General features: G+C 33.8%; 1 protein-coding gene and 1 long non-coding RNA gene across 2 annotated transcripts; both read right to left on the bottom strand.

The window, feature by feature from the left end:
• LOC109821733 (glutathione S-transferase DHAR3, chloroplastic-like) lies at positions 887 to 13386 on the bottom strand. The gene is made up of 7 exons (XM_020387896.1): positions 13290 to 13386; positions 12163 to 12222; positions 10019 to 10109; positions 9765 to 9908; positions 3947 to 4064; positions 1651 to 1791; positions 887 to 1167 (listed from the first exon to the last, which is right to left on the bottom strand). Exons 1-7 carry the CDS (start codon positions 13384 to 13386, stop codon positions 1081 to 1083), a joined length of 738 nt encoding a protein of 245 aa, XP_020243485.1. The 3' UTR covers positions 887 to 1080.
• On the bottom strand, positions 8950 to 9754 carry LOC109820567. Its single transcript, XR_002241898.1, has 2 exons — positions 9291 to 9754; positions 8950 to 9217 (listed from the first exon to the last, which is right to left on the bottom strand). It is a non-coding gene; the product is annotated as an uncharacterized LOC109820567 (long non-coding RNA).

Raw genomic sequence — 21891 nt, 5'->3', positions numbered from 1 at the left:
GTATGAGGGGCTGGGGCACATAGCTTTTTGGGTTTTAGGGCATTGAAATAAATTTTCCATTTTATAATATTAATCAACTTAAACTAAAATTAGAATAAAAATTTACAGTATTAATCAACTAAAACTCTAACAGATTTAAAACTGGGATAATTGTATAAAATTATCCCACTTTTTTATTTTTCTATATATAAAAATCAAAGTTCTAGTCTCTCCAATTATCTCAAGTTTTAGCTTGAAACCAGGTGGTAAAAAACTAGAACTCTTATTTATTTTATTATTTTTTTATTTTTTTATAATTTTTTCTTTACTTCTTTCTTACCATGGTCATCACTATCATTAGACCATGCCGGCAAATTAGATCTCGTCTCCTCTTAGTCATCTTTGATTTTTTTTTATCGAATATTATACTTATATAATTAATCTAAAAGTAAAGATCGTATGAATCCATAATTTATTAAACAATAAAATTGAAAGATGAGGCAAAGAGATTCCATGAAGCTAAAAGGGAAGGAAAGTGTGAAAAACTTTTCGTAGCCTTTTACTATAGTAATAATTTTAAATAAAAAAAAGCTATAACATATATTATTATAATAATTACCAATATCTTATAGTCAAACCAAAAATTATTTAATAGTAAATAACATTCTCATAAACAATTATCAATCAATAATAGTAAGTTAAAAATACAAAATAGTATTTATATCCTCAAAATGCATAAATATATACTTCATAATTATAAAGGTTATCCCACATTATTTCATCAAAATATCTTCACAAAATTATTCTCATTTATCCCATTAAAATATCTCACTAGCCAAAAATTGTTCTACTTCAACAATTATCCCACTTGGCATGAAAATGTACCATTGACCAACAACCCCAAAGCAAACTAACACTAGAATCCTCTTTATATATACCGCACTCGTCAATATGAGTGAAATATCAAAGATGCAAGAAGCGTACACCATTAAGGAGATCAAGATGGTGAAATTCACCAAAATGGTGAAATCTTTTTATTTACAACAGTGATATACTCAGGTCATACAAGGAAATACTTTTGACTTACAAAATTTGAGAAATTCAAGAAAGAACTTTGGGGCGCCATCCAGCAATCACATCCTCTTGCAGTGCTTTAGTTTTCACAAAGGAATCCATGGAGAAAACATTCTGCACATCGAGAAATATTACATAAATCAGTTCCATAATGAACTCATATGGGCATAACCATAACTGAATCAAATCGCTTATTGTAACTTTTTCTTTGTTTGAATCCTATTTCATGAAAAGCTGGAGGCCTGTCTCAGTTTTCTTCCAAAACAAATGCTTTTAAAAATCATTGTACAAATTGCACATAGCAAAGATTGTACTTCTATTAAATCCTGTTAATGTGACTCGTAGATAACAAGACTCAGCCCCTAAGAATTACAGAACTGAACTCACACTTGGTATCCCCCACTTACCTTCTGCTTGTTAATGACACTGTTGAATACAGGTAGTTTAACTGCGCTTATTTTTTACTAGCAAATGATTCAGTAATACTGAAACTTATTAAAACCTTCTATATTACCTTCAAATGAATAAGGGTTGGAAGGTTAATTGCAATAATTATAAGGTTCATAATGAAGTTGTCTTGCATACAGCTCTTCATACCTTCATGTAACTCTTCACATATGGCAGTGATTCTGGAACTGTCCAATTCTTGTAGTGTCCTAGAGCAATCTCCATATGATAAAGCTTTGGAGCAAGTGACAGATCCGCGGCAGATATCTTGTCGCCGTTGATGTAAGGACCCTAACGAAAAATAACACAATTAGATCAGATATATATCATGTTGAATCATGGTATATGAGGATAAACAACAGATCTAATTAATGAAACAAGACTTTTAAAAACATATGCTTGTATGAAATATTAAGTTTCAAAGATGTTCACATACTAAACAAATACCAAACTTGACAAACATTGTAGTGTAGAATTATCATATCCATTAAAACTACCTGCTTTATAGAATCAAGAACAATTTCACTCTGGGATTAGCAACTGAACAAATAACCCTTTATTTCCATTTGTGTGTAGGTGTGGGAGCGTATGCTTCTGGATGTGGTGCAAAATGTTGCATGTTCATCAAGAGTGCATCAAACTATTAGATACTTTTGTACGAACATCAACTACATCAAGTGATTACAATTAGGGTGAAATGAAACAGGAAATATATGTAAACCAACACTTTCTAAGACACCGCTAGCCGATGGAGAAATGGACAGAGAATGTAAGCTCCAGTAGGTCTTTTATTTAAACAAAGTAGGAGCTTAGGATAGTGTAATCATAGTCTGGAAGTTAATACGTTTTTTGCTCCATCAAATTTCGGAACAAGACAATTGTTGCATATTGACGCAGGTAACACTCAGATCCGTCTCCTATGCTACTAACTAATGCAGGATTTACTACCAGTATCCTACCCAGTAACCTTTTGTTTCCACAGCGATGTTCTCGGATACTTTTTTCTCTATAGTCATAAAACACATTCCCTCCCTCCCCCGAAAAAAAAAAACTAAACAAAACGACCCCCCAACACCCCTAACAANGCGGGGGGGGGGGGGGGGGGGGGGGGGGGGGAGGAAAAGACACACACACGGGGAACAGACATTGATGCTAACCAGAGAAGCGCTGCACAGGCTGAAAAAGGAAAACAATATAGAACAGTCATATCTGTTCTACATATGAAGTAATTTTAGAAACCTTCATAGCATATCAAACTTTTAAAGATAAGTAACCTTATCCAAATGAAAAATTGAACCACTAATAGACTTTAATCAAAGGTATAAATACTTGTATTTGATTAGCGCCCTATACTTCAGATTTGATCACATGCATCATCATGGAAGTAAGCTGCAAAATATTAACTGACAACAAAACCTCAACTATGTTATACCTTACGAATGTTAATCTAATAAATAAAGAATATCACAAGTGTTTGATTCTTGAAAGATTTCAGGGGTCTCCCATGAACTATCTAGATTCTTTGGAGAATAACCTAAGTAATCATATCAATATCAGAATCAGTATTAGTGTGAATAGTGGCTTAAGACCGATATGCCGCAATTTTTTTCAAGGGAAAATAAGCTCGATCATCTTCAATTCATGTTCCTTCTCATCATCAAGCAAAACTCCTGCTGGCAGTAATGTGACCAGACAAATAGAACATTTGATACTTTTGAGGGTAAATAGACATTGCAATCAGCATACAGACTCTAAAATTTGTGCCTTTCTTTATATGTCAGGATACATCCTAACAAAACCCTTGATGGAGATAGTGACTCCCTAGCATGGGCTCATCCATTAATAAAGGGCCACTTAACTTAGTTCTCATAGGGTATGCACACAAAGATCTCTTTTCCTAAACAAGATCTCTTTTCCTATAAATTCTCAGCAAGCAGAGAAGCAAAGTTTCTTGATACACAATGTCGTGGTGAACCATCTTAGAAAATCTTACCCACTACAGGGCTTTTCATATTTTATCCTTTCCCATCCTAAGTATAGTAGGCTATCCTTCCATCTCTTTTTATCATTTGGAAAAGGGATAGAGATTATCTTTGCTTAAAAGAAACTTAGTGGAGGATGTCATCCATCTATTGATAAGAATCTGATTCCATGGGAGACCTCCATCACCCAATAAAACAAAGTCATAAAGGTGAGCAAATATCCCCATTAAATCGCATCATTAAAGTTTCAGAAATTTGCATTTCAGGTGTTGGATATAAGACAGAAATCAAACACTAACAACATTAACATCATTTGCAGATGAACGGCCTCAGTAAAGAATATGCACGCACTTCCAGCACCGATGTAAAATGAAAGCCGAGCACAGCAGAAAAAATATAAAACATGTGTAGGAACAAAGTCGTCTTCTAGTATTAACAGAATATGAAGCACACATGAAACTTACATTTTCTTTAATATAATCATCAAACAATTTCAGCTCACTCAGCAAAGCCTGCTCCGTTCCGTCACTGGCGTCTTTGCTTTTAAGGTAACTAATGAACGTGGAAAAGATTTTCGAACCACTAGAAAAGACATAAATAAATGATAAGACTGCATAGAACTGTAAACTTCAGATAGTATTATACTACAGCAGCTGTGAACGATATCAGGACTGAGAAAACAAAACTTGAACAGCTCAACATAATGATAACTAAAGTAAGTAGATGGAAAATTTTTACACAGTATAAATCATATTAACTTCATATTATGTTTTTTTCTCTTTAAATGTGAGGATTATGTTTATCCTCTTTAAATGTCAGGATAAAGCAGATAATATCATCGGGGAATACTTCGAGATTTCTAGTAAGTATAGGAAAAAAGTTTTTTCATAGATATACCCCTAGTTTTAAAGAAAAGGATGTTGCGTGATGGGAAGGAATTTTTAGGTTGTGCAACCATTAACATGGCAATCTTAATATAGTGCCAACGCTGTCTATAAGAAGTCATATGACTACTATATGAATGTAAACTTTATGTAGTAGCTTGGAAAGAGGCTATATTACTGTAATTCCAAAATAAGCCTCCCAATTCAATACAAGTTGCGAACAAGCAGACTCTGGAATTGACCTATATAGTTTAAACCTCATTAAAGAGAACACCTCTTTTGCAGATATACAATGTATAAAAGGGAAAATATTATAGTTCATATATCACCAGATTTAAATTAAGAACATCCAACTCCACACCACAGAATGTGCATCTTGAAGTTCAGAATAGGGAATCAGAAGTGTAGAAAGGACCAAGGTACCACTGGAAAGGAATGCGCATGTGCTTGCAGCTCTCTGCAAGGCTCTAGTGAACTTAATGGGATATATTAAGGAATGTGCATGCGCTTGCGGCTCTCTGCAAGGATCCAGTGAACTTAATGGGATATCTTACACCAGGTTTTCGTAAGGGGTTATTCCTAGAAACCACCTTAAAAATAGAGCCATTGTACAGAAACCACCTTTCATTTACAATTTATGCATGAACCATCTTTAAAGTGGGTTCTTGTTGCAACCAACCACCTCCTAGTCAAATTTTAACTAAAAATTAAAAACATAAAAAATGCATGTTTAAGGTAGGTGACTTGTACCCTAGCTAGACCTAAGCATTCACCAAACATTAACCACATGACTTACGTGTCTTAAATATGAGTTTTTAGGGTAGTTCTGGGTTTTCAGTGAAATTTTTGACCGGGAGGTGGTTGATTGGAACAAAAATTCACTTTAAAGATGGTTTATGTATAAATTAAAAATAAAAAGTGGTATCTATCATGTTTTAAACGTGGTTTCTTGGTGGGGGGGGGATTCTCATAATATAGGGAAATCACTATTTAGTGTGTTGGTATCCTGCAACATCACGTTTCTATATAGAAAGGATGTAATTTATTTATGACTATTTAACCACAGTAATATATCGCTGCAAATGAATATCCATAGTGGAAAATAATATGTAAAATAATAAAGGGCTTATGGATTCAAGATGTACAATGATAATTGCATATAACATCATTTATGACTTAGGTATCACGAACACAGATACGGACACCGACACGGATAAGGACACAAGACATGGCAAACTTGCAAAATGTAGGATACGAGGACAATGCAAATTTGTAAAATATAGGATATATATAATTTACATTAGATCAAATATTGAATTAAAATACCTATAATATTTGCATATTTTTTCTATTATATATAGCAATTAAGAATCAAGTTAAATCAAACTAAGAATAATGTTTGGATTACATGGGATAATACGATGGGTTTTAGTTTTCGAGTTCAAAAACAGATTGGTTTTGAATCCAATATTACCAAAAAACTAGTTTAGAGAAATCAAGTTTTGCTTTGAATCATAGTTGTGTGATTCCCTGGACACCCCTTGAATTGTCGAACAGTTCATGCGAACCGATTCCTGAGACATTTACGAACCAATTCCCTCCGGCATTGTTTTAAATATCCCCGACATAGCCCGATATATCTCCCGATATATCCTTTTACAGGGCTTGTCACAAGCGATATAGTCTTTAAATATCCTTTACCGTTTTTTCGCTATTTTGAGTGATAAATTACCGATATGACTGATATATTAGCCGATATGTGGACCAATATATCTTTTTATATAGCTTGTTGCAAAATAATATACCGCGTTTGGAATTTTTGGGCGAGATATCAATATTTCCCCATTATATCAAATGACATTTTGCCCTAAAAAAAGTAGATCGAATGTTGCAACGTTGCTTTGTACTTTTGTTTGTTTTAGAAGGTTGATTAGTGATCCTAAATATATATTATTCATATTTTGTATGCTTAAATTTCATTACATACGTTGAGACTATATGTTAATGCATTACACTATGTATGCAAACATTCATCATGATATTCTGATATTTACCACATATCCCCGATATTTTCCCGATATCCGCAATCCGATATGAATTTTGGCCATCTAATATTTTTTCGATATCCGATATTTAAAACCTTGCCCTCCGGTACATGAATTGGCTCCCCACAATTAGTGTACCGCTTACTAAATATGAGGGGGCCAAAGTTAATTTACAAGTCCGTTTTCATGCACATGCGCTTGGATTTTTTTATATGTTTCGATAATATTATTAAAAGTATTCTTTTAGTAAGTGAAAGTTATCCAAAGTTAATAATTAATCTAGATTACTATTTTTTTAACTGATGTTGTTAAGAAGATCTTGTCTCGGCCTATTAGTAGCTCTTCAGCTGAGAGAAATTAGAGTACTTCCTACATACATGATATGAAAAGGAATAGATTGAACAGTGGAAGGTAGATAAGTTAGTATTCATCCATTCAAACTTCCACCTCCTATCACGATTTTGTGAGAGTTACAAAGTTAATGATGGAATATGGATCCCAATAATGATATCTAGGAGGATGCTTCAAGTAAGTTGGAGGAGATTAGATGGAATTGTTTGGACTCAAAATTAGCAGAAAATGTAATTGATATTAAGGAAAAGAAAGTTGCAAAATAGAAAAAAAAAATTATTAAGAGACTGTCTAATATTTAATAGTTTCAATTTTATGTATTCAGAAACTATAAAAATGAAGTATTTAAGTATATTTTATGAAAAAATAATGAAATGCAAAAAAGTTTTCTAGTTTCTAGTTTCTACTATACACTTTAAAAAATGATAAGCGTACCCAAAAAAATTACATCGTATCTTATATCAAACTTGCGTATCGAAGCAAGCTACCTCCTGTCGAATCCAGAATTTCAAAGTCTCGAATTGCGTACCCAATTCATACGACAACCCGCTACATATTGTGAATCATGTAACTATGATTTGAACCACACGTGTCCATAGAAAATCTGTGGGGAATCAGTGTCACACACGTGTCGAATACGGACACGGCATCCAAAACGTTGTGTCCGAGTATCCTAGTCTATGATAAACATGAGTCTTATTAAATCTTGTACAAGCATGCAACTAATTCCACGTGAGCAAATGCGGCAGAAGAATGCCTGATGATTCAGCCACAATAGAATGGATTAAGCTCACCAAAACCGAATAAAAAACTATTAGGATATAGAGGATGCATACATGCCATCAAGCAGAGCTCCTGTTTTATCCGTTATTTTCTCGGCCAAGAAGTCCATGTCAGCTAAATGGTTATAAGATGACAGAAGGTCAATAAACTTTTACCAAATTTCCTGAGACCAGAGTTATCCTTTATAGCAAGACCCATTTTTAGTAGGAAAGGCTAAGATGATAATATTAAGCAACTTTCTTCAAGATGCATGTGATTAAGAGAAATTCTTTCTGACATTTGTCCTGAGAAATCTTAGAGGCTGATCTACTAGGTAAAAGTGATTAACCAATTTGATGCAACCATTAAGGTATACTTATAAAACTAAATATAGAACCACTATTGTGATTTGCAAATTTGACATCACTGAGTACATCTTTGTAGCAATTGGATAATTCAATATAAAGTACAGGTTTAGGAGCAGTGTCTAGATTTTTTCCCCCCCGTTTTGAATATATTGTGTTTTGCATTTGGTTTGGACACATGAGTAATGCATGGAAACATGGATAGTTATATAGTCCCTTTGAAGAAACCCAAGGTTACAAGAGAAATAGGTTGCACCCAAGGGTAGACGAATTTTAAGGAAAACTGATTGGTCCTGTCCAAGTTCATGTGTTCACGATCTTTGTCATTTGATTTTGATTTTGATGCATTTATCCTACAAAATCCTGCAGAATTTTAAGGAAAACTGATTGGTCCTGTCCAAGTTCATGTGTTCACGATCTTTGTCATTTGATTTTGATTTTGACGCATTTATCCTACAAAATCCTGCAGAAAAGAATTCTCCTCATTTCTATCTGAACTTTCTCTTGGAGATGACGTACCCCTTGGCCTGGTAACCGTATCATAAGTATCGATGTTCTAAAGACATCAATGCTCATCCTTTAGCACCATAGTTGTCTTGTGAAAAGCCATTCTTTGTGCTTTTTAAATTAATTCTTAATATCAAATCTATTTTTCCTTCTGCAAGTCCATGTTTTTAAATCCGCATGCCCCCTTTCCTCCATTACTTCATTGAAAACACATCCATAAACCTAGAAAATTAGAAAACCTGCAGCATGTTAGCAGACTCACATGTACACAAACCTCCTCTGAAGCATCTAGATTCAATCTATAAACTATGCGTCACCTAACTACTGTGGTAGCAGGAAATGTCATGGTATTCAATAGATGCTACCATAAAAGGACATACCAGTTATAATATACAAAAGAGAAAACTATTGCCTTCATCACAGATATTGTAACTTTTGCCGGAGGTTCTAGAACAGTACTCCACCAACTTCAATATTGCGACTTTTGGCCAGAGGTTCTAGAACAGTACTCCACCAACTTCAAAACATATCATCATTTAACATTTATCGACCATCGAAAATACTTCTCCTCGTACAACCAGAATTTGAGACCCAGATTACAGTGTACATACTTCACCAAGCAAAGAAGCTTATTTATCAGTTTCACGAGATTATACATATAATTTCATAATCAGCTTCACCAAATGAACCCAATACAATATACTGTGCAGCACGACATCCCACTCTATGGACAAGTAATCTCTAGATGGAATTCACAGAATTGTTCTCTTCCCCGAAAACAAACGTCATAACTCTAGATCTATTTCTCATACCAACCACATCTGCAAACATTATAATTTATTATGTCAAAATTCTCAACCCAGACAACAGGATTGGTGGTCCTCTCCTTCTCACCTGTTTATCTCCATTATGTGACCACACTGCTGGCTTCAAAAGTTCCCAAATATGATTCTCCTAAATGATAGAATTTCCCGACATTGAATCCCTACTACCTTCCACCCATCTCCGTATCTCTTCTCTTCAACAAACGCAACAGCATTCTTGCAACACCATGGCTATAAATGCATGACCAGCTTTAAACCAGGCCTATAACCTCTTGTCACAAAATCATTAGCAGAGATAAAAACTGCTGTTAAGATCATGAAATTAAACCACACAAAAAGAAAACCCTCCAGAAATATCTACTTATTTGTACCAATTGGAAAAAGAAAAAAAATATATCAGAGCACTAAAATACTTGAATGTGATAAATGGACCATAGTGATGAAGTTAATGACTTGATAACAGAATTAAAAAGAAAATTTTATATGCCTTTGATTGAACCAACATCATAACAGAAATCATATGTATAACACTTCTTACACATACATTGTAGCTTTCTCTTGAGGAATTGCTAATGGTGGATTAGGGTACTTCTCCTCAACTGATTGAGTGATAACATCTGAATCAGCAACCCACTTTTCATCTAGTTTGGCCAGAGGAACTCTGCCCTCAGGAGAGATTTTTAAAAACCTGGTACAGAAACAAGAAAATGTGAATAAGTATACCTACTGCATATGATGATTTAAGAAAAAAGCATACATATTTTTAAACTTTCCAGCACGAAAGGACTCTATATTTACCATTCTGGTTTATTTGAAAGATCTACTAGCTTCATGTCATAAGGTACATGCTTTTCCTCAAGGGTCAACAAAACTCTTTGAGAGAAGGGGCCTGGAAGGAGAATGCATGTTAACTATTTACAGGATTGGCAAGAAAAAGAGGTAAAGCAATGGAGAATGTTCTCTCAGTTAAGATATTTAAAGTCCCTATTTATCAAAACTGATAGTAGCCCGATGTTACCAATGTGTATCATGTCTATATTAACTGAAGCAACAATACCAAAATAAATTATATCATCCATCATATAGGTCTTCAGACTCTTCACGATCAAAATGCTGTAAAGTTTTGACATAAGTTTGCCATCGATGAACTGACTTGATGCCAGATCACTAGAAGAGAGGGATGATAAGGTTTGTTAATTTCACCCTGATTACGAAATGAAATCATACTGTGCGAACTTCCTGTAATTATAATTCTATCATTATCAAGAGTATTATAATATTTCAAGCAATATAATATTATCTTTTTGTTTGAGTAACAATAAATCTACAATTATTAACTCCCCATTTTACTTCCTTACCTCTCCAGACACTAAGTTACTAGTGGTTTGCTGATTGATAAAGTTATCAAGTATAAACACAAGTTTCAATACTCTTATAACTTATAACCATTAAGGACAAAGTTTCCCAATTCTTCGCCCTGAATTTTTCTCAGCAGTTGCAATGATATTTTCATTGTTTTAAATATCCCACACATGGCGGATATATCGGACAATATGTCCTCTAATAAGGCTTCCCGCATATCAATAAGGTCTCAATATTACCACTTTGGCAATATTTGTTAATATATCATGATTTTTCCAATATGTCATGTGACATTTTGACATTAAAAAATCAACCAAAATGTTCCAATGTTGATTTGGCCTTTTTAAAAAAATGGTTTGGATTTATTCTTCAATTGAGGTTAAACCCAAGCAAGAATTAGGGCTCAACTGAGACTAAATTCCTTTGCAACCTCCTTTCTCACGGCTCCATTCTTTGGCGCATCAAGTATCAAGTACGAATATATGCACATTATCCAACATGAAACCCCGACACACACACACACACATATATATATACATCAAGTACGAACAATGACATTATCCGACATGAAACCCCGACATACATCATTTATATATATATATATATATATATCATATATATATATATATATATATATATATATATATATATATATTTATATATATAGAGAGAGAGAGAGAGAGAAAAAATGGGTATACTTGGTACTAAGACATCTTGTAGTGATGTGGACACATCTTGTCCATAACATCACACCTAGAAAGATGGAGCCTCACCAACTCCAAGGTGTGATGTATGGACAAGATGTGTCACATCACTACAAGGATCCTTGGCCCAATTATACCATATTCTCATATAATATATATATATTATATAATTATATTATATATATATATATATAATATTATATATGAGATTAATGGGTATTCTTTAACAAGGAGGAGGATTCTCTCCTTGACAATGATGGCACAATCCCCACCATGTGAGGAGAATAAAGTAGGAGAGAGAATTTCACATGGTGGGGATGTGTGTCACATCATTGTTAAGAGGAAAATCCTCCTGTCTTTAAGGATACCCATTAATCCTCCTCTCCTCCTCTCTCTCTCTATATATATATATATATATATATATATATATATATATATATATATATATATAGAGAGAGAGAGAGAGAGAGAGAGAGAAATATGGAGAAACTTGGTACCAAGTTCTTGCATTGAACTTGGTAGTGAGGTGGCCAAATCACCCCCCTACATCACACCTTGAAAATGGAGTCTCTTTTTAAAAGTAGGTGAATAGTGATTGAGGCTCTCTCTTCAATGTGTGATGTAGGGTGGGGATTTGGCCACCTCACTACCAAGTTCAATGGAGAAACTTGGTTTCTCATATATATATATACCATCTCACATGGAATTTTTCAACATCCGACATTTAGAACACTGGGCATTTGGTGACCAAATTCTTTCGTTTTTTTTTTCCTTCTTTGTTAAGCAAAACTAAGCAAATAATGGATTCAACATATTTTCCTCTCTCAAATATAAAAAGGAAATGCAAATAGTCAGAAGTGATTGAGAATTTCATACAGTCGCCAAGCTTTCCAGGGACGGTGACGGATTCCTTGACGCAGACCNGCCGCTCTGATCCTCGTCGTTGATAGAACGCGTCGATTAGGGCAAGAGAGAACGCGGGTTTGGATTTTGACGAGGCATAGAGGAGAGAGAAGGAGCGCGGAGGAGCGAGCGAGAACTACAGAGCTCGTTCCCATGCTCATGGTGCTGCTTGCCGATGCCGACATTTGGCAAACGGCAAAGGAATGGGATAAGCCTATGCCTGTCCAAACGGGCCCGGACAAAACCAGGGCCCAGCCCCGAACCCGGTGGCCAGACATCGGCGACCCGGTTTTTTTATTTTTATTAATACATAGCAAAAAATTAAACAAAATTTTAATAAAAATAATTATATTATTAATCACTTGTAATTATATAATTTATAAATACAAAAAATTATAAAAATTAAAATGATAAAAATAATTTTTTATTAATAATCAGTCAATCATCTACAATTATAAATTTATTTTGGAATTCATCGCATCACAATAGATGAATATATTCCAACTAGTTTGACACCTACTCATCTATATCACTATCATTTGTAATTTTTTAAAATAATTTATCACAAATTTTCAGCTAATAAATAAAATTACAAACTGATGAATAATCTCTACTATTTATATCTATCTGCTAGTCCCAACTCTTTAAATTTATCTTCAATATCAACATCCGATTGATGTCTTACTTTCTCTTCTCGTACCTTCACCAATCTTGTAGGCACATTACTGTCTATATAGTATACAAATCTAATGATATCTTGTGGTCATCGATCAAACATCTTATTGTGCTGAAGACGGATTCCGAAGCTACCATAGAAACCTGCACTATTAATAAGTCATGGGCCGTAATGGAAAGTATAGGATATGAAACTGTTCCATATACTTTCCACCATTACAAAATATTAAAACTACTATTTTGACATTTAATTAAATATGTAGTTAAATATTGATCAATTTCGGAAACTTCCGTTGATGATCCAAGTCTAGATCCACCAGTTAGCTCAGCTATCATTGATTTTCTATCAAAACTCATACCTTTGCCCCGACTTGAACTCGTAGAAGCAGAAGCTATAGATTGATGTGTACTTACACAATATCTACCTGCATACTCATCATATAATCTTTGAAAATAATTTCTAATAGTATTATGATGAGTAAGAACAGTAATAATTCGACCACCATTAGTGTCTATTATCATGTTATCATATAAAGAATTTAACAAACTTTGAAGGCCAATATCCTTCAAACATTGATCAATAAGAACCCCAAACCAAAATAATAGGAATAGTCCTAAAATACTTATTAAATTTACTTTCCATTTAAAAAAATCATATTTCCAAAATAATTATCCATATGATAATTATTAATTTTTTTAATATTTAAAATTTGTAAAGCAGCTTGAATAATAGTTGGATAATAACAACCAGATAATAACATAGTAGCTAATATTTAAAATTTGTAAAGCAGCTTGAATAATAGTTGGATAATAACAACCAGATAATAACATAGTAGCATCATAAAAAATGAATAATAGTTGGATAATAACAACCAGATAATAACATAGTAGCATCATAAAAAACTTGTAACATCTCTTCTACACTATATATAACTGTCCATTCATCCTTAATTATTCTATACATACTACCAGAGCTAGAACTAAAAATATAGAAAACAATAAATTTTTTTTATAATTTTTATACTCTATTGTTACATTTAACATTGCATAGGTAGAATTCCATCTATGGTCAACATCTTTTGGAATTAATCTGAGTTTAAATTTTTTTTATTTTACATAATTGTTTCCATCTTTTAATTTTTTGTTTAGAAGCATTATGAGCATAAGCTACTCTCCTAACATTTTCTATTATTGATTTAATTTTACTAAATGCACTTTGAACAATTAAATTTAAAATATAACACACACATCTAATATGAAAAATATCACAATGACATGACAATAGCATAGATGTTTTGATATGATCAACAAGTACATTACAATAACTACATTATTATTACTTGCATTATCTAGGAAAATAGAAAATATTTTTTTCTAAAGTTTCTAATTTATAAGTTCTTCAATTATTAAATTTGTAATATTAATACCACTATGTGAATCTTCAAATACAATAAAGAAATAACTCTTTTAAATATTTGTCAATTATCATCAATCTAGTGTGTTGTGATATATAAATAACCAGTTTGTGTTCTAGATGTCCAAATGTCAGAAGTAAAAAAATTTTACAGTTAAACTTTGAAAATAAAAATTTATTTTTGCTTGTTCCTCCTAATAATATTTTAAAATATCACGTTGACAAGTTTAACGAGAAATTTTTTTTAATGCGGTATAAAAAATCATCTGTAAATATATCTTTAAATTCACCATCTTCTACTAATTTAAAAGAAATGTTTTTAAGAATAATAAACCTGATGACGCATTTCTTAGCTCGAACTGCATCATATTTCCAACTACCGGGACTACAGGAAGATGAGGATTGGGAGAGTAAAGATTGTCGGATATCACCTTGAGGCGTTGCCTGACCTTTGTTGTGTTTCTCCAATTGGCGTTTGAGGTGGTTGGTGTGCGCCGCTCTTATAATGAGCTTGGAAATTATGGCAGCAAAATACACACTTAGCCTTCTGGGTGGGAGGCTTACCGTGTTGATCCCTGGTGACTTATATCTTCTCAAGTTCCACACATCGGATCTCGGTCTTTTAGGAGCTCTTGGCGCAGAATCGTCTCCACCGTAGTCGTGATCAACATCGGTAGGAGTAGGAGGAGTAGCTGTAGCTTATGTAGTAGGAGTATTACGACTCATTTCAGGATCGGGAGTTGGGATTTATCATTCATAATCAGAGGAGGAAACTATTTGATTGAAGAATTAGAGAGCAAAAACGAGTATCAGAGAGTATTAGAAAGAAGTAGATGCGTTTTGGATGAGAAAAACAAATAAAAATTCCCTCTATTTATAGAGGTAGCCCCTAGGCAAATGATCAAAATACCCTTAAATTTTGGCCTTTTTACTGTTTTGGGGGTATTTTGGTCAAAAGCCAAAATATGGCCGTTATGGCCGGCCCGGATCCGACCGGTTAGACCGACAATGGTACTAAAAATGACTGTTTTGCCGATGGGTAGGCCCGCCCTGTCGCGGTATGATACGTCGGCCAGGCTGGGTCCGTGCCGACACCGACGATGCTGCTTGCCGAACCCTATCAGTCCCGGGTTTTCGGGCTGGGCTCGGGCCTTGGGCCCAAATGGACAGCCCCAAATAAGTCGCTTGAGGCTTTGCACTGTGGATTTAATAAAAGGCAGCCGCAGTGAGCCTTTGTTTCAGTGTTAGGCCCTATTTAGCAACCTTCAAAAGTGTGACCACCATTGAATATGAACCTATTTTGATTAAACTTTAGGTGGTTTTTATACAAGATCACCCAAAACATAGTGGTTTTTTTGGAGAACTACCATAATTTTTTTATTTTCATAGAACCACCACAGAATATACTAATTTTTTGGGGAAAAAGCTACCATGTGGACACCTGTTGATGTCAGTTATCAAACAGAGTTTGTGAGTGGATTATAGTGATGTTTGGGTCCTCAAGCTCCTTCAAATGACTAGTTCGTGTTGGCCCTATAGTTTTGATGATGATTTGTCAAACAATTTATCGCTAATATATTCTCTAGTTTTGTTTTTATGTTTCTCTTTACAGGTATTTCAATACACGATAATCAAGTGTTAAAGATTCAAGTTCATATATGTGGATTTACCTAGGTATAAGAATAGTTTACTTACATATATTGTATGTTTATATTTAAGCTCAATATATGTACACTTAACACAATTTTTGACGTTTTCTATCATATAAATGATTTTTCATCAAACGTTGTTACAATATCATTTATTTCATGTATATATATATATATATAAGTCATATCAAAATTTTCATGTTCATAAAATACAGGTTTTACGAACACTTTTCAAAAACAGTGTGTTTTTGCAAACGAAGATTATTTTTCCAAAAATTCCTTTTCTAACATATTCATTTTATCATTTAGAAATTTTTCCAAAGTTTTACTATTTTTGGAATTGATTTAATATTTTTAAAGTATTTTCAAAATCAGCCCAAAAACCTGTCATATGCCAAGTATCAGTTTGCGGTCGACCATCACGGTTGACAGTCAGAAGCAAACTTTCATACTATGGTTTTTATGTGCTCGCGGTCGACCGTGACGGTCGACCGTGAAATCATCCAGAGACTTTCGCGGTCGACCGCTGCGGTCGACCGTCAGCTTTTAATTTCCAAACTCAGACTTTTTGTGCTTCGCGATCGACCGCCACGGTCGACCGTCGAACTCATGATTATATTCCAACGGTTAGTTTCTGATTTGATTCTCTGGGGGCTTTTTGGTCATTTCAAGTTGGTTTTTGCTGAGTTCTTGAGTGGGTATAAATACCACATTGCTCTTCTATTTCAGTAACTAAGAAAAACCAAGAGTTTTGTTTTTACAAGAAGTTTTAACAAAGGTTTAAGAGGCGTTTAAAGAGCTGTGAAGCTAATTTTCGTTAATCTACTTCAAGAGAAGTTTTCTACAACAAGAAGTGACTTTCAATTCCTATTGGAATCATCATCTACTACTCTTCTTGTTTATTGAGAAGTTTTCTAAACTCTTCCTTATATAGCTTACTATTTCATTTTCATTTATTTAGCTATATTTATTGAGTTGTATTATTTTCATTCACTGTTATCACACACACATATTGAGCTTAATATCTTCATACTATATAGTGTGGGTTGTGGGGTGTGATTTAGTGAGTGTGAGCTTCATTTGTGTTCTTATTTGTTGTTGAGAACAAATCATTGTATTTACCTTTTATTGTGAGAATCACTTGTAATACACTTGTACACCGAGAGAAGTGTGAGGCGTGAGACGGGGTCAAATCCAATAGGAGTGGCGCCGGTTGATGAACCTAGGGAGAGGTTACATCCGAGCACTTGAGGAGGAGGACACGAGCTAGGTTCCTACACTTAGTGTGTAAAGTGTGATTGCATAGTATTTGTTATGTGAGAGTTTTTCGGTAAGCTTGTAAACCGAGTGTGTAGAAGTTCTGGCTTCCAAACCGGATTGTGATAGTGGAGAACTCCTCGAGGTGAGGAGCGGGGACGTAGGTCGTGGTGACCGAACCTCGTAAACATATCGTTTGTTTGTGTTTGGATTAGCGTACTTTTTATTTGTGCTTATTCATATCTCTCTTGCTCATATCTATCTTATATCATTCTTGCAAGAACAAATTAATCAACATAATTTTAATTGGCTTTTAATTGGGATTAGATTAGCATAAGACCCTAATCACTCCCCCCCTCCCCCTCTAGGGTCTAACAATTGGTATCAGAGCTTGGTGCTCTTTGATTTAAGGACTAATCGCCTTGAGTTAAAGATCCAAGTTATCGTTTTTGTGTTAATCTAGTGTTGATTGCTTTTTGCTTCTTGCATATAATCTTATGGATATGTATGATGCATCTAGTTTAGGTTATGCTATTAAAGTTGCTCCTCGTTTGGATATTTTCCCCTATGCTCAATGACGTGTTAGATTCAAACTTTTTGTTCAATCTAAACAATTCGATTTGTGGGAGATTATTGAGGATGCCTATGTTGTTCCCATTTTGGAAAAATCCAAATGGAGTAAAAATGATAAAAGATTGTTTAACATGAACAAGCTCTTGTTAGAATATTTGCTTAATGCTTTTCATTCATCGTTTTCTAACAAATTTACTCATTTTGATAGTGCTTACGCCTTATGGAAATTTATTGAAGCACATGAAGGAGACTCGGAGGCTATTCAAAAAGCGTTGGAAGATCGCGCTTTAAGCTCTAAGGAAGCCTCATCTCCATGTACAATACCACTAGGTGATAACCCTAGTGAGGTATGCAATCTTGATAACAATGATATTATTACTTTCGATGAACTTACTCTTGAGTTTGAAAAATTACACAATTGCTATATTGATGTAAAGAGTAAGTATGTAAATATGAAATCCACTCATGAAACACTAGCCACTAAGTTTAATTTTATTATAAATAAAAATATAATTCTTAAAGAATACAATAAAAATTTGAGAATTAAAAATGCTAGCTTGCTTCATGAAAAACGTGATGTTATGTTAGAAGTAGATAAGTTGAAATCTATGATAAAAAATCTTGTTTATCCTACTTCTAGTAGCAATGCTGTTAGAAGTAGATAAGTTGAAATCTATGATAAAAAATCTTGTTTATCCTACTTCTAGTAGCAATGCTTGTATGCACAATGATGAGTTGGAAATCTATGATGAGTAATCTTGTTTATCCTACTTCTAGTAGCAATGCTTGTATGCACAATGATGAGTTGAATCAAATGAGAAAATATATATCTTCTTTAGATTCAATACTAAACACTTGTATTGCTAATAATAAAAAGCTTATGGACTTGTGTACAAAGTTCAATGTTAATTCTTCTAAGAAACCTATTCACTATGCACATATGTATGACAAAATTCACAAATATTCTATTTGCGGTCTTAAAGGCCATTTAGCTCAATTTTGTCATAATGCACCAAAAATTGACAAGCCTATTCATGATTGTGCATCCCATCAAGCTTCTTCATCACATACATATGTACACACACATAGTGTAAATCATAAACATGCTCATGTGTATAAATGTGATTATTGTGGTCGTTTTGGTCATTTGGCCATGTTTTGTTTCGATTTGAAAAGAAATTCTTGTTTGTAAAATAATTACAAAGAAAAATCTATTTTTTACAAATGAACCACGTGCATTTCATTTCGGTCAACGCAAACTATTCAAACCTCTACATTGCACAAATTGCAATCGTATGGGTTATGTTTACGATTTTTGCTTTGATCGTATCGGTACACAAAATACGCCCAAGCGGGTTCATAACCCTAGGACCTTGGATTTAAATGATAGGGGTCATGTCCTAAATTTTAGTGGTACCAAAATGATTTGGGTTCCAAAATGATCTTTATATCATTTTTTTGTTTTGTTCATTTTATTTTGAATAATTGGTTTTTGAGCTTAAATAATGAACTTTATTTTTATTAAGTTAAAATAAAATATTTTTCAAGTTTTTTAATAACTAAAAACTTTATATGTATTTATATATCTTATAAAACAATTTTATTAAGGACCAAAATGAAATTTTTCTTAAAATCCAGGTTTTAAAGATGTCTATGCATTTATCTTTCTCGCGGTCGACCGCCATGGTCGACCGTAAATATTTCTGGAAATTGTTACGGTCGACCGCTATGGTCGACCACAAGAGAATTCTTTTGGTTTTCTGCTCATTTTCGTTATGGGGTTTTGGTTTATTTGGTTAATTTTTTTAAACTCGTTTCACCACCACCATTGATCTTTCTCTGATCTGATCTGAGCCGCTTCTTCTTCTTCTCTAAGACCCGACTCCTCAATTTTCCTTCATTTAAAAATTCTTCCCCAAATTTTCCAGTTCAACACCACGGTCGCCCGTCGCCTTCTTTTCATTCGATCGCAAATCATCTACTCCATAATCTCTTTTGGGAATCTTGGGTAATCTCTCCTATCTCTCATTTCTTGTGTTCTATTTCTCTCTTAGGGTTCATTGCCTAATCTAGGGTTTTTAATTCAATTTCTGTTTTATTTGCATCTATAAAACCCTAGCTGTTACTATCTGTAATTATGCCTCCTAAGAAGAGATCCAAGCCTGAATCTAGTTTCTCATCTATCATTGCCTCTCATTATGAGGATTATCTTCTGTTTAAACCCCTAGTTAAGAAATATAGGGAGCTGCGCAAACTAAAAATCCTGCCTAGTAGGTATATCAAATATGATCAATTGGCCATCTACAACATTCATGAAATTCTTCTTGCTGTTGGCTTAGACAAATTACTAGATGAGCAACGCAAAGTTCCTTATTATCCATTTCTGGTATATTTGTTTTATGCGAATTTGTCTGTCACTTCCACTGCTGATGGTGTCCAAACCATCTCCACATCAGTTAAAAACATACAGATTTCTTTTAATGCCGACGAACTTGCGGGAATCCTTAAGATCCCATCAAGCGATGTCGAGCTTATGTCTATCGAACACACTGATCAAGTTGTGAACGATATCATGTTTAAGCTCGGTTGCACCTACCCAATGAACAACAAATCACTCAATCTCACTGCTAAAATTATAGCTCGTATTGTTGCTCAAAACCTTATTCCGAAAACCGGGAGTTTCGATCACTTTGCCCCTGATAAAGTTAATGCAGTTTATGCCATCTTTGCCCAAATAAAAGTGAATTGGGCTAATCATTTTCTCAAGAGTATGGCATGTAAGCATTTCAAATTCCTTCCCTTTGGTTGTATCATCACTCTCATTCTCCAACACTTCGGTGTTGCTCTGTCTAATGAACCCAAAGTGGAGCCTAGTAAAGAATATTTTGATAGGGTCTCACTTTCCCGGATGTAAATTTTCGACTCCTTATCTGATCCTACTCAGTCATCATCTTCTCGTTCCCGGTCTAGAGCCTCTTCCATCTCTACTTCTGATATTTGTGACCGGCTGGATCGTCTTGAGACTCAGGTCTCATCGATTCAGAAGGATGTTAAGACCATTCTCAGTTATCAGTGTCAATCTCTTAGGATTCCGGATCCATCTTCCAGTTCTGATTCTGAGGAGGGCTCTGTTGATGAATCTGCGTCAGGCTCTGGTTTGGGATCTGCTTTTGGATCTGATGATGATGGTGGTGATTGACTTTTATTGTTGGCTTTCATGCTCATGGTTATGTCTTGGTGAAACAATACTTGATACTTATGCTTTTATTTTAAGTTTTAAATGACTCTATGTTTTGTGTGGAAAACTATGTGTTATTGTGGAACAAATTGTGTATGGTTTGTAGTATTGTGGAACAAGTTATGATTGTGGAAAACTATGTAGTATTTTAGTTTTTAAGTGATGATTTGTGATTTATTTAGTCTATATATTTCAAATGTTTATGGTTGTATATGGATGGATGTGGTTGCTTAGCTCCTATGTATGTATATGATCTTTATATATCATCTATGCAAATTGACAGGGGGAGCTTTAGCTGTATATTTGTTTATTATTCGTGCTTGTATGCAGGGGGAGCATTGCTCCTATTCAATATATATTTATTTATTTTCCTTTTTGATGTTGTCAAAGGGGGGGAAAATCTAATGTTTGATGTTTGATCATGATATATTGATTCATGATATATATGGTCTATATGTTATATATGGTTTCTCAATATATATTTCATATCAATAAATAAATTATTTGTCATCATCAAAAAAAGGGAGATTGTTGGCCCTATAGTTTTGATGATGATTTGTCAAATAATTTATCGCTAATATATTCTCTAATTTTGTTTTTATGTTTCTCTTTACAGGTATTTCAATACACGGCAATCAAGCGTTAAAGATTCAAGTTCATATATGTGGATTTACCTAGGTATAAGAGTAGTTTACTTACATATGTTGTATGTTTATATTTAAGCTCAATATATGTACACTTAACACAATTTTTGACGTTTTCTATCATATAAATGATTTTTCATTAAACGTTGTTAGAATATCTTTTATTTTATGTTTACAGCTCATTCATACTTTATTATATACATATAATATATGCATTATATATATATATATATATATATATATAATATATAT

The sequence above is a fragment of the Asparagus officinalis genome, chromosome 8, assembly GCF_001876935.1.
Source record: "Asparagus officinalis chromosome 8, Aspof.V1, whole genome shotgun sequence".
Classification (NCBI taxonomy): Eukaryota; Viridiplantae; Streptophyta; class Magnoliopsida; order Asparagales; family Asparagaceae; genus Asparagus; species Asparagus officinalis.
This window is presented reverse-complemented; position numbering and strand designations above follow the sequence as displayed.